Source organism: Microtus oregoni, unplaced genomic scaffold (genome assembly GCF_018167655.1).
Source record: "Microtus oregoni isolate MIOR12 unplaced genomic scaffold, Mior012 000013F_ref0000133, whole genome shotgun sequence".
Lineage (NCBI taxonomy): Eukaryota > Metazoa > Chordata > Mammalia > Rodentia > Cricetidae > Microtus > Microtus oregoni.
Genome location: NW_024543072.1, coordinates 5,078,609 through 5,093,169, shown reverse-complemented (window position 1 = coordinate 5,093,169; position 14,561 = coordinate 5,078,609). Strand labels below are relative to the sequence as shown.

The following is a 14,561-nucleotide window of genomic DNA, read 5'->3' as shown; positions in this document are numbered from 1 at the left end:
AGGGTATTTGCACATAGGATTCCATCCCCTGTGATGAAAGCGTACGGTTCCCCCTCTGTGGGTAACTTAACAGCTTCCTGTGAGTAGGAGGGTGCGGAAGTGTGGCCCCACCTGAGTGAACGTCTGCAGGATTCCCCAGGGTAGGTTCCCTTCTCTCTAGAGCATGGGAATTCTGTTTGCTGAATCAGCTCTCATGTCCAGTATGGTCGGCAGTGCCCTCTCCCTCCCGCAAAGACTCCCAAAGCATTATTTTAACCTGTGTGTTCTCCTGATTGGAGATGTTAGAAAATCCATGCCAAACTGTGGGCTGTTTCAACTAGTCCAGAAAAGAAGGGCTCACGTCAGTTTTGACAACAAACAAAACGAGTTTTTGTTCTATCATTTCTGTTTAAGAGAGTCCAGTTTCAAACTGAACACAATGTGTGGTTATTCTGTCGGCGATTTATATAGCCACAGGGGCGCCACACTTACACTGCATACATCATTGTATTTTTGAAATGTACTTAATGAACTTTTTTTTCTCTTCTAGTAACTACTTCATTGCCTTAAATGAATGCATTCCAATAGAATTTGTAACAAATGGCCACTCTGTGTTTGCGTTAATGCCAAACACGTTTAACAAATTTTTAACAAGGAACCCTGGCGAAATGCCAAGCTCCTAGAGGGACACTAGAGGAATGCCATAAATTTAAACTAGATTTTACCTTCTCACTTAGCTCAGCAAGTGTCTTAGGTGCCTTGCTCTCTCAGCACAGCGGCCTGTCTACTTCATGTCAGATAGCTGTACATTTTCATTATGTTTGGTGCTCAGGTTATACCGACTTCCAGGGACTTTTAAGCCCAGGCAGCTGTATCTCAAATAATATGAAGTAGTGTAGAAATAAATCTTTGTTTCTGTGAAAGTTTTTCATATCTCCTCTGGGTTGGTAACTGTATGTATGCACATACGTATTTCTATGTTTAAAATCCACAGCCAGCCAATTTGTTCGTAACAGTTATTTAAACCAAGAAGTCTCACCTGGCACTAGCTGTGCTCCTCCTTGAGATAGCTGGTAATACCTGGAGTCTTCATTGTCACGACCAGGAGTGAGGGTATGCTATTGGCATCTTAGTGACAGAGGTCAGGGAGACTGGAGGCCATCATTCATTGAGGTCAGTGCCTGGCAGCAGAGAACTTTCAATCACAATTGTGCATATGTTTGAGACTGAGGAAAACTGAACTAGAGTCCTTCAAAAGTAGGCTGGCCAAGGACCTGGTTTTTTTTTGTTTGTTTGTTTGTTTGTTTTTAAGAAAAAAATTACAACAGATCACTCATTACTCCCCAACCAGTGTGTTAAAGATTAGATTGAGCTCCTCCCACCTGTCTGATGGGGGACTTTGGTGTTTTCCTGCCCCTGCCTTCTGCTTTTGTGAAGGAGGTAATTCAATCCACCATACTTAGACCCCCAATGTAAACCAAGGTGGCATCAGAGCTTGCTGGTGGCCATGGAAGTGTGTGCACGACCAGATGATACATAGCAGGTGCTCCCCTGAGACAAGGTCATTGCTGGGTGTCAGGAGTGGTCCAAGGCAAAGCTAATATGTGGCAGGATGTTGTCCACTAGATTTCGGAGAATGAAGCCTCGTGTTGCAATGGCCAGGCAGTTTTTCATCTTGTATTCTAGACAAGAGACAAAAGTTGGTCCCGCTAAAGTATTAAAATAAAGCTTTATGAAACAGAGTATTTGTGTTTAGAGGTTGTTTACACGAGAAAGATATGAGTTAAATACTATCCGTGTTAGAGCTCACGCAAGTTGGAGAGGTGAAAGATAAGAGACAAAGACCGAGGTTTAAGAAATTCTGACCTAAGAAGAAAAAAAGGACTGAAAAGTCAAAAGGATGTAGGTTCAAAGGAGGCAAAGGAGGGCATGTGATTCAAACACTCAGTTCTCACGGATGCCGAGGGGCCACTACCCAAGCAAGTGGATGGGTGGTACCCTACGACTTGTTTGGGATAATTAATGAGGAGATGCTGGGCAGACAGCCTGCTCCAAACATGAGCCATTAATACTCCTGACCACAATAATAATTACAAAAATAAATCCCAAGGAATTCACAGCCCCGTGTGAGGCCGTTTCCAGGTATAGGTTGCATATCAGTCTGAAGCCCTTCCTTTAAAATATGGGTGAGTCGCATCCAGCGGAAAAAGGGCAGAGATGAAAGGCAGAGCCCTCCTCTGCCGCCTCCTGCAGCTCTTCATCCCAACAGCCTCAGCCCGGGCTGGAAGGCCAGCCCTACCCCCACCCTTCCAGCCCTGCAGTGTAACTCCGAAGTGTTACATTTTATTGCCCTGTGAGCTGCAGGAGGCCACTCTCAAGGTAAAATGCTGCTCTCCACTCATATTTTTGAATTATGGCTTCAAGGTGGTTGCTCCTATCAAGAAAATTAAATGATTTAACATAATTTGTTGCCACTTTGATCACAACAATAATAAATAAATCTTCATGAAAAAAACGGGAAACCCAATCCATCCCATTTTAAAAGATGTTAAGTTATAACACAGATGTAGTTATATGTTATTATTATTATTATTATTAGCAGAAATGACTGTATTGGGCTTTCCTGTGCATAGTTGCTCAGAGGAGCTGTTCTATAGGATGCCCCAGGCCCTGAAGGAGCCCTCTCTTCCTCCATGGTTAATTAGTCTATCAGGGGCTGGCCTTTTATGTGGGTACCATGTGCAATATGTTAGGGGCATCCGTGGCTGTTGTGAATGGGTGTCTGTTTTTGTACCTGGGGCACACTGCACACATTTGGGACGCACATGGAACGGAGTGGACATTAACCCAGATGTCAAAAATAGCCTGCGTTTTACTACTGTTATTAAACAGTTTCCCCTTTAACCCCTCTGTGTTTACCAAAGACCCCTTCCTCCCAGCCCGTTTCTGCAAATCACCGATGAAGGGGCAGAGAAGAAAGCCATAACCAGGCAGGTGCCTTTATTCCAAAGAAAAACAGTCTGAAGGCACATTTATAGCTGGCTCTCCTGGGGTGAATGTCCTGGGCCAAAATCTCCCTGTTGGGGTACATTGTCCCCCGTCCCTCTTGCACCCTAGGCCGCAGTGACACTAGTAGGGGTTTTTCTTTACATCAGCCATGACAGCAGTCCCACACTCTTCAGTTCAAAATCTCCAAAAAATTCTCAGAAAAATGTAAATACCTCCATGATAAAACATCATCAATATTCGGGGGTACATACACTTGCGGATGTTTGTAATTGCTTGTCTGGGGGCAGACATGAGATCAAACTGTGTAAATAAGTCAATCTGCTTTTTTCCCCTCCTCCTCCAGGAACTTTTAGGCCTCCTTCCCCATCCAAAGTCAGAGGTACTGTTTCTTGGTTATTGATAATCAGTCTATCAAATGGATCCTTCCTGATCGCAGGCATTTGTCTCCTTCAGGGCACAGAGATTTAAAACCTCCTTCAGGTGTCAGTTCGTATATCTGTATAGTCTGTTTCCCCATGAGAGTGTAGACTAAGTGAGGACATGGACTTTGTCCCTGCCCTTTACTGTGACTGCTGCCAACACCAGGCACATTGCCTGTGCAGAGTGCTGGTTTTCTGTTCTTCCAAAAAGATTCCTTCAAACACAGCATCTTACAAGCAACACCCATGTTTACCCCGCAGGTCCCTCTGACAGCCCATACAGGAAGTAAGAGTGAGAGAGAAAGAGAGAGAGTGAGAATAAAAAAAACAGCACGTGGCCAAAATGTCAGGCTTATATAGGAGTGAGAAGCTGGGAGGGGGCAAGGGCATGACTGGGGAAGTTTTGGGTGAGGGTAGGGTGAGAAGAGCTGAGAGGAGCCAAGGTGTTGGCATGGACTCTGTAACAACTTTTCCTGGTGCTGAGAGAGCCTGGAGGCCAGTGAGAGCTTTGGTATGCTAATAGACTCCTGAGGGAAGCCCAGAAGGTCTGGGGGTGGGGGGTCCCTATCTCACAAGTCTAGGCAGAACTTAGAGGATTTGAATGGGAAGGCTCTTGGAGCCCTGGGCTCTAAGTTGTTTTTAGATTACTGCCAATTTGACTTGCTTGTGGGTATAGAACTGAGGTTCTTACTACTCTCTGGTTGTCAATTGTGTTGTGGAGAGGCTCGTCACCCAAAGTGGTGGTTCTCAGCCTGTCAGTGGTGCCTCCTTTTTGGGGGAGGGGGCGTATCAAACAGCGCTTTTAAGGGAGTTGAGTATCAGATATCCTGCATATCAGACATTTACATTATGATTCATAACATTAGGAAAATTACAGTTATGAAGTAGCCATGAAATAGTTTTATGTTGAGGGGGGAGGGTCACCATAACACGGGGAATGGTATTAAGGGTACACACAGCATTGGGAAGGTTGAGAAGCAACCACTGTCCTAAAGGATGTTGTCCTGCCTCACCCCTGAGGAGTGACACCCCTGTGTCCCCACAGCTTTCACACTGGCTTTCTCTTTAGCAATGACAGGAGAAAGACATGTGCTAAAGAAGGCCCCATCCTTAAGCTAAATCTGTTCGGGCAAACTTCCTTTCTATTAATTTAAAACAAACTGGATCGTAGCCCTAATTGGGTTAATTAATATAATTATGGTCTGCTGTAGGTCACTTCAACAACCAGGGCTTGGGGTTGGAGTTGGAGTTGGGGTAGAAAGGCTTGTTCCAAGGGAGACTGGGGAGGGAGATTTCAGGACCCTGTCTATTCTAATCACACTGTCACATCTGTTCCAGGAACTGTACAAACTCAGGGGATGCTGGGCAAGCAAGAGCAGTCTGCCCTTGCCCTCACCAAACTGGGCTATAGGTTTCACTGGAAACAGAACGGAGAGTCACCTCTGTAGCGCACATTTCTGAAGTGCTCACATGTTCCACGTGTAAGAAACAGGTAGAATTTAGGGCAATGGATTTTACTGGATTCAATACATCCAAAGTATTTTGACATGAAGTCAGTATTAAAAATTGTTCCTGAGATAGCGTCCATTCTTTTTTCTGTTTGAAATCTTCACAATCTGGTGCGCATTTCACACTTTAAGTGTGTTTCCATCTGGATTAGGCGTGTTTTGAGTATTCGGTGGCCACATGTGGTCAGCAGCTATCATAGTGGGTAGGGCAAGCCTAGACAAGTCATAAGAGAAAGACCATGTGGAAGACTTCCGGGGTAACACAGGATCTCAGCTGAGAATGAGGAGATCGATCCGATGGAGAAATGACCGGAATGTATGTGGAAAATGATGCACTTAGGAGACGAACAATGTTGCGATGCCGGAGACTACAGCGTGGGGAGAAATAAAGAGCGGGCAAAGACTAAAGGCGACCTTGCCAGCCTGGCCAGGGTTCATAGGTCCTCCATCCCAAGTGCTGCAGGGTTACAGGGAGCTATGAACAAGGGTGGCATGCTGTAAACAACTGTGCATTGGAGTGGCCATAACCATTATAGCAGAAATGTCTGCAGCCTTGGAAGACAGAGCTGGCTCTTCCTTGCAAGAGAATACTGGAGAGGTTTAAGCTTACTTGTGAGGGAATCACCTTACAGTCTGTAGGGTCCCTGGTTGGCATAGTTGGGAGGCTAGATCCCGTTTTTAAATTTTTTTTTAATTTTTTATTGAGAAAAAGAAAAAAAAAGTTTCTGCCTCCTCCCAGCCTCCCATTTCCCTCCCTCTCCTCCCACCCTTTTCCCCCTGCCCCCACTCCTCTCCCCCACCCTCTCCAGTCCAAAGAGCAGTCAGGGTTCCCTGCCCTGTGGAAAGTCCAAGGTCCTCCCCCCTCTGTCCATGTCTAGGAAGGTGAACATCCAAACTGGCTAGGCTCCCACAAAGCCCATGAAGTAGGATCAAAACCCCGTGCCATTGTCCTTGGCTTCTCATCAGCCCTCATTGTTCGCCATGTTCAGAGTCCGGTTTTATCCCATGCTTTTTCAGTCACAGTCCAGCTGGCCTTGGTGAGCTCCCAATAGATCAGCCCCACTGTCTCAGTGGGTAGGTGCACCCCTCGTGGTCCTGACTTCCTTGCTCATGTTCTCCCTCCTTCTGCTCCTCATTGGGACCTTGGGAGCTCAGTCCAGTGCTCCAGTGTGGGTCTCTGACTCTATCTCCATCCATCGCCAGATGAAGGTTCTATGGTGATATGCAAGATATTCGTCAGTATCGCTATAGGATAGGGTCATTTCAGGTTCCCTATCCTCAGCTGCCCTAGGAACTAACTGGGGACATCGCCTTGGGCTCCTGGGAGCCACTCTAGGTTCAAGTGTCTTGCCAACCCTAAGGTGGCTCCCTTAACTAAGATTTGTGCTTCCCTGCTCCCCTATCCAACCTTCCTTTATCCCAATCATCCTGTTTCCTCAAGTTCCCCCGATCCTTCCCTTCTCACTTTTCTCTCCCCATCTCCCCTTACCCCCATCCCACCCCACCTCGTTTTTAAATGTTTTAAAAGTCCCTTCTTGCTTGCCCCTCAAGGAGTGATGCTCTCCATTGCAACTACTGGCAACATCCGGTCGGGGTTAGTTTGGTTTGGTTTTTCAGCTTCAGAGGCATCTGAGCCTCTTGGTGAAAAAACTATTTCAAGCATATATAAACAGTAAGGACACTCTCAGACTAGGCAAACTCCCTGAAAGAGTCTCAGACCAACCAAGCTACTTTGAAAGGCCCTCTCTAACTTGTGAAGCTAAGTCTAATGCTAACCCTCAGGTTGTATGAAACAGTGAGCTCCAGGCTTACAGCTTTGATGAGTTGTCACCCACAAGGCAGGCTTTGATGATGTAGCTGCCTTTGAGTCATTTCTGTTCCCATAGGTAACCCCTCACTCATATTCCTGTAAGTGTACCCCAATAAAACTCATTGGTTCATCAAAAAAAAAAAAGAAAAGAAAAAACTATTTTATTGAAGGGTGGCAACACTTTTTAAAAAATCATTTATTTGCATGGTAGACTGTTATAGTTTATGACCACCTCCATGTTCTCTGTCGTCTTTCCACTGAAAAGAATTAAGAAGTGTCCTAGGACCTAAAAAAGGTAGCTGGCGTAAGGGCTCGGAGGGGTCCTCACTGAATGTGTGATAGGCGTGCTACTTATTAGTTCTCTTGTTTGTAGCTTTTTTTTTTTTTAGATGACATTTTAAGGTCAGTATTTAAACCATCTGGGACTTTTGAGAGCTCTCTTGTCTAAAGATAAGGATTGTCTTTCCCACAGCAGTCCACTGTGACCATGAGAGAGACCCGTGTTCTGCTGTGATCTGGTGGCCAGCTAGAAACTCATCTCAAAACCGCATGAACAGTTGTTCTCTGCTGCTTTATCTTGGGAAAATATCAAAGACACTGGACATCGACCGTAATTATTTTTCATTTAGTTCCCCAAAGGAAACAACCTGTGTGTTTTAATACTGCCGCGTGTGCCTCTTTCCCGCCTCATCACAGGTCTCTTAATATATCGCTTAGCCCTTTAAAGGGATGATTAAGGAATGCTTAGCACACAAAAGAATGAGAGCTATGCACAGCTCATGAAACAGAAAGCGTGCTCAGACTTACAATTTTCATACAAAGTTTGCAGAGATTTTATGTGCCAGAGTGAGTAACCTGACCCGCACTAGAAACTCCCTAAATTTCTGCCTCTGCAGCAGTCACTCTTTGCCCTGAATCGAGTTTTTTAACCAGAAGAATTACCCCAAATTCCTCAAAGTGTGAGTTTGCCGAGTCCCATCTAAGCCATGTGTTCCGTGAACACTGCTTAAGGATGTCCTGAGGTAGATGCTTGCCGGGGCAGACTCAGAGATCTTTGACTTTCTCATCAGCCGGAAGGACTTGAGTGTAGCTGTGGATCAACCGCCAAATCAGACATCCAAGGGTCGGTATAAAACGTGAGCTAGAAGGCAGGACCTGGTGGGCTATGCTTGCATTCCCAGCACTCGGGAGGCTGAGGCAAGAGGATGGGCGATCGTGAATTCAACGTCAGAATACGTAACAAGACCCTGTCTCAAAGAGTAAAATGAGACAAAAATGTGTGTGCATGTGCGTGCATGTGTGTGTGTGCGTGTGTACACCCTCTCTTCCCTGCCACAGTCTCCAGATAGCCACGTGACGTCCGTATGTTGGAAACACCCAGCATTCCAAGGGTCTCTGAGTGGCAGTGCATGGAGCACGTGGTTGAGCATGAGCAGAGAAGCCAGGCACAGCTGCAACTCCAGCATGGTGCAGCTGCAGCGTGTACACCACATTTTGCTATCCACTCCTTTGTTGACAGGCACTTAGTGCTGCTGTGAACAATGACACTTGGAGCGCTTGTGTTCGGGAATCTGTTTGAGTCCAGGTTTTCAGTTCTTTGGCATGTACACGTGAATGGAATTGCCAGCTCCAACCGTCACTTGTCATTGCTCTCACAGGGCTTACAGGTCTTTCAAATGGTTGCTGTCACCCGGCTTGTAAGTGAGTGCTAACGCTTTTGGCAGATTGATGGCCTTTAACATTCTAGTCTCTTAGTTGAGTTTTTTTTTTTTTTTGTTTTTTAAGTAAAACCATAGACATTGTAGAAAGCAAACATGGAAAGAAAAAAGTGACAAGCAGTTTGATCATGCCACAGTGACCCATAAGAGAATCCGACACATCCGTTCCCCTTCCTTTTCTTTGTGGTTATCGGTAATGTGTGCACAGTACGGGACATGGTTTGAAGGGCCTTTTCTCAAGACACTTGGTGGGACACAATTTCACTTCCTGTTCTGTTTGTTTTTCTTCTCTGCTCCCGTTCCATTCTCACCTGACCCAAACCAAAGGGAGTGGGCGTGGCCACGGCTGGGTCGGGGAAGGGGAGGAAGCCTCTACCACACCACACGTGGCAGATGGTCCCGCCAGCGTCCTTCCCTGTTAAATCATGTGCTTTCTCGTTGCAGCTGTCAGAAAGGTTGGCTAAAGGGAAAGCTCCGCACTGCAGTCATTGCCACGTAATCTCCTGCAGCGTGGCTGTCTCCATTGCCCATTACCACCAGCCTCAGGGGCAGGTCCGAACGCAAGGGGGATCCTCACCTTCGCTTTCCTGCGTGATTCTGGTCACCTCATCCCTCCTGCATTTGGGTGTATGGGAAAGAAAGTGTATGAAGGAGGAGAAAGATGACAGTCCTTTCATTTTCTGTCAGGATTTGGACCTTTACAGTGTGACCGTGTCTGCTGAAATCCACGTGGTGAGCGTTTTATTTCTGCTGCTTTGCCTCCTGGATACACGGGCACTGCACGGGATTCAAACTGTGGATTCAGTGTCTGTTGGACAGCTCGCCCCATCCCCCATTATCCTGCTGGTCGGTCCAAGTGGTCCTAACACATCAGATTACCGTGCAGTCTAAACTTGCTGCGGGTGAGTGCTGCTGGTGGCGTTTATGCACCATGGTGCGTGGAGTGTTTGACGAGGAAACCAAAAGACCAAAAACTGAGAGCCCTCCTCTATTTCTTTAATCTGTCAGTCAAGGAACCACATTTCGATGGTGTTATCAGTTGTTACCTCTGGGCCAGGTTGGAAATGAAATCAATTTTTTAAACCACTAATAACTTGCCAAGAAATCGCCTTATGAGAACATGGTGTGTGTCTCTGACAGTGCGTGGCACATCTAAATTGGTCATTCATAATTTTACTGTCCTGTTCATGTGCAAGAGAGTGGCAAAAGCCTGAGGCGTTTGCGTGTGGCTACTCCACCTGTTCCTTGAACCCCACGCACGGCTGGGACATGACCCGGCCTCAGGCCCTTCTCGTTCTCACACATGCAGGTCTCCATGAAGAAGCTGAGAGATTCATTCATGTTTCAAGATCCAAATGCTGTGCAAGCAGTGAGTGTGAGCTTGGGTCTTCTCTAAATGAAGGGTCATTTCTCACTGTTTTTTTTTTCTTAAGAAAATGTCTCTAATGTGGATTCCAAAGCATTTTCAGCATCAAACATGCAAGCATTGATGAATGAAGAACAATCACAAAAGTTGTGTGTGTGTAAATAGCATTGCACAGGCTGTCTGTGGGTACGGTAGAGTCGTTATCTAAAGCACATGCCAGAGAAAGAGACCGCATTCCGAGGTCTTCTACATACAATGACAAGGTACTTAGGAGATTTCTACTCCTGCTGCTTCCTCTGAAGATAAAAAATGATTAGTCATTACAACTTCATACAAAACCCACAACTGAGCCTGGCAAATGCGCAGCTCTTGTATTGACCCATTCTTGTCGAGGGGAGGAACCCTCCTTCCTGCATTCCTAAAGGACAAACAGTGAATTTTAGCATGAGTGGCCTTAATAAATACAATTGTCTTTTTTTGCTGCTGTGGAAAGGGTTCTAAGCAGAAGCTGCTGAAATCTTGCATTGAATCAAATCATTATTACTTTCCAAAATGTTGGTGCAATTAACTCTGGACCTCTCTCATGAGCCATAGAGATAGAAGACAAACCCCTTGTTTGCTGGGGAAAGGAAACTGTTTCTGAACTGCGCCCTTTATTCCTGGTGCATCAGGACTAATATATTCAAACAGGTTTCCTGCTGTGGGCTTCGTTCTTGTCAGTAAATTGTGAACTATGTAAAGCTTACATGTTAACATAAATGATCCAAATACATTTGTGTTTTAAAAGTTTGACCTTTAACTATCAAAAGGATGTAGGTCGTTGTTAGAGAAGGGAGCAGAGTTCTTTGCAAGTTTATTTAGTATTTTTTGGTGAAGTGTGGCAATGAAAACCCAAGCCACAGACTGGTCCCCAGGTATGGTTTGGGTATCCTCAGAGAAGTCCTCACAGCCTACCACCAGGTCATGACTTGAACTCTGCAACTAAATACTTGAAATAGGAAGTAGGAGAACCAGGATGGTAAATGGGGTCCTTGAAGTAGCACACAAAGCGATCAACCATGTGTATTTACCTATTTCTACATTTGTGCCAATTTTGTCACAGCTATTGTTTGGGGGATTTTTTTTGGCCCCACTTTTGTTGGTTGAAAGTATTTTTGATCTTACATTCATGCGAATGTATCATTTGGTCCCTGGAAAAGTGAATTCCATCTAACACAACATCTTTTCCCATTTTCTGTAATATTCTCTGACGTTTGGGGGTTACAAAAGAGACCCCTTTTCACACATTGAAAATAGTGTCTGGGTTTACAACAAACACTGTGACGTTCGGAAGGTATTTTCTTTCTGCAACCTTGAGCAGGCTCCCTTCTAATCCGGGATGACTGAAACTAAACAAAAACAAGGTTGTGCTAACCCTTAGGAGGAATTGGTTTAAGTCTTACCTTGCGCAAGAGCAGGCTTGTATTTATAACCCCTTTTGATTTCTATATACAGTCTCGATTTTGTATTTAATGATTTTGTGTATTCAGTATGCACCTTCACAGTGTGTCAACTTTCCTTTGAAAGTGGGTTTTACTTTTTAAACAGTGTTTATGATGAGACCTCAAATGTGTTGATATAAGCTCTCTCTGCCGTGTTTTTGTGTAGAGTTGCATTTGGATGCTGCCAGGGGTCCATGTATCTAGTTCCCTGAGACCCTTGTTTGATAGTGCTTCTTGTAATATTTCTTCAAGTGAGTGGCATGTGGGTTGTGATATTGACCATGTGATTATGGACATCGATATGAAAAATAAATAATAAATAAATAAAATTAAGGAACCCTCAAAACTACCAATGGGCATGTATTAGCCAGTCATTGTAACCTCATGTCTAGTAGAAATACCATGTGCAAGGTATGTACAGCTCATAACTTTGTTATCATGTGTATGAAGAGTACTTTGTGCTGATTGTCTTATTTATATTCATCAAATAAACCTTGTTTCTTTCCGAAGTAACTGCGTTCCATCTTTTACAAATATGTTGGGTGACCGTCTCTAACACCTTGGGGGCCATTGGTTACCATTTGAAGAAACATACAGGCCAAAAAGGAAAGTGAGAGAGGGGAGAGGGAGGGAGGGAAGGAGGAAGAGAAGAAGGGAGGAAGGAAAGTTATTGTCTTTATTAACTGGAAAGGCCAGGATGGAAATCTGCCTTAATGGACAGCTGGCCATGCAGTTCAGATCAGGAAGTTAGGTCGTGGGCCATGCCTCCTTCCCTCTCCATTCCCTTCCTTTCACACACACCTTCTATTTTCCTTTTTTCCCTCTTTCTTCTCCCTCCCACCCCTCTCCTTCTTCGCATTCCTCATTGTGCTGGTGGCGTTAGTCTGTGTGGGCTCTCTCCTTGGTAACAAAGATCTTTCTGGGCATTTGAAGCATTCACAGAAGGGACTTTTCCTTTTCAATATCCACAAATGTCCCCCAAAGGGACAGACATTTTAGCTCTGTTTGGATTTTGAATCCTTCCTTTTTTGGGAGCTGAGAGGATGAGGCTGTGTGGTTGACAGCCTTATTGCCTGAAGGAACGAGGTTTCTAATGGGAAAATTGTGGACTCCATCTGAGAAAAGAGAGATGGAAACTTAGGCAGGAAGAATTGTGATCAGCACTGTCCCTGCTTGGATGTCCACGGTCACCCGTGTGTGGACTCATGGGCCCTGGAAGCCTGAGTTGGATAATAGACAATACCACCTCACGGTGTCGGCACCTTGCTCAATGTCCATTTGAAGACTACAGAACCAGGTCCAGCTTTCCGTTAGAACTCTGTATTACGTTAGCACCATGGAATTTCCAGTTCTTACCAAGAACAAAACTGCTGAGTGGTCGCTAGAAACTGTGTTTTACCAGATGAGGAAACTGAGGTCCAGGATAAGCAACTGGTCTAGGCAGATGTCCCAGCTGATCCTTGACCACAAGGAAAATATCATTCCGCCTCAGTACTTTGGGTTTATGGGGTTGACTTTTCTGACAATCAGGTACACTGGGGCCTTGTTTGTCCTTTGCATTTTATTGTCTTTTGTAGAAAGAGAGTTCTGTCAGGGAAAAATTTCTCACATCATAGGCCTGCTGAAGCACTTTTCAGGATGGTTCATGTCAATCTAGCTAGCCAGACGGAACCCCCACTTTGTAACCAACAAAGCCAGCCCCTGGGTGAGACAAACAGCAGCCCACATGTTGTTGGACCAGTTGGCCACTGCAGAGCTCCCTGGGGCCTCACAGGTGAGACTTGGGCACACTTGTGGTTTGGGTCTTCAAGTCTCCCACAACTGCCTCTTGTGAACTGCTCTGTGAACTGCTCTTCCAGAAGACCGGAGAAGACAGCCTCACCCTGGATCCAGAGCTGCAGCCCTGCTGATGAGAAGGAAACAGGTAGTAAATCATTGACCTGACCTGAGGAATCGCCAGCGTCAGGACGGTGAACTGATGATGTCGTAGCACCCACCTTCATCCGCCCTGGTAACAGCTCTGCAGTAAGCACCACCGTGACCCACATTCACCTAACTACCAGACGTGAAGTCATGGGGACGACCAAATGTAGTCCATGCAGGGCCCTTACTTAGTGTCATAGTGTACTCGGTGCTATGGGTCTGTGAACGTTCCTTCACCACAATGCCATAATGCAGTGCTTTTAGGGAGCCCTCACAGATATCCAGTGGTGGGATGAAGCATAAGTCTGTATTAATAAGAGACCAGTTTAAGCCCATTCCACAGAGCCTACCCAGGAGACTCCCTACCCACAGATACGTGGTTTTCTTGATTGTGAAATTGATAAATGGGTGATATGTACCCCCCTCCTTGCGGTAACATCACACCTTAGGGATGGAGTGAATACTGATTCCTTCCTGTTCACCCCTCTCTTCTGTTTTCATCTTGGGGATCATATTGCATTTAATTGTCATGCTGCCGTAGTTCCTATCACTGAGAGCCACTCAGACTCTCCTTGTTTGTATGACCTTGGTTGCTCCGGAGGTCACTAATCAGGTCTACTGTAGGATACATTCTGCTGAGATTTGACAGCTCTCTCTTTTTCGGGCTCAGCCTGTGGAACTTAAGGACCATTCAGAGGAAGGCCACGGAGCTGATAAATGGCTGTCTTTCAGGCAGCTTATCAAGGAGGGCCCATACTTGAAACATGACTGCACTGGTGATATTGACCTTGCCCTTTTGGCTGGGTCAGTGTTTGTCAGTTTTCGCTACCAAGGTCGCTCTGGTCATCCCACTGTGTTGGACTTTTAGAGTATTGAAGTAGGGGCTGGGAATTGGCTATGTAAACATGGGGATCTGAGTTCAGATGGCCAACAACCATGTGAAAAAAAAACCCACCTGTGTGTTATGGCACCTACCTTAACCCCAGCACTGGGAAGCAGAAGGAGGCTCTTAGGACTTGCTGCCCACAGCTCTAGCCATCTGTGACTTCTGCATCTGGTGAGAGACCCTGCCTCAAAAACTGAAATTGAGAATAATGGGGATGAAGACACCTGAGGGCTACCCATGGTCTCCACACAGGTTCATGCGCGCCCACATGAACTTACATACACACCACATGTGCAGGGTACAGAGATAAATGGTTGACTCTCTACCTTAGAATGTTCTGGGGGCAATGCAAAAGACACAGTACCAATATGATTAAAAAATTCCCAATTTTTAGGAGCAAAGAGTTTGATCAACAGTTTCTGTTGCTTGTCTGAGCTGTCCCTTTTGGATGGAAGTTACCTC

The 14,561-nt window shown here is 45.5% G+C and overlaps 1 protein-coding gene across 8 annotated transcripts in view; it reads left to right on the top strand.

Moving 5' to 3' along the window:
• Window positions 1–11,792, top strand: part of Erc2 (ELKS/RAB6-interacting/CAST family member 2) — an 892,417-nt gene extending 880,625 nt beyond the window's left edge. For all 8 annotated transcript variants that reach the window (XM_041662605.1, XM_041662600.1, XM_041662604.1 and 5 more), the window contains one exon: window positions 8,888–11,792. In XM_041662605.1, the coding sequence (XP_041518539.1) occupies window positions 8,888–9,334 (447 nt within the window). In that variant the 3' untranslated portion in view covers window positions 9,335–11,792. The remainder of the gene's footprint in view (window positions 1–8,887) is intronic.
• Window positions 11,793–14,561: the final 2,769 nt, after the last annotated feature.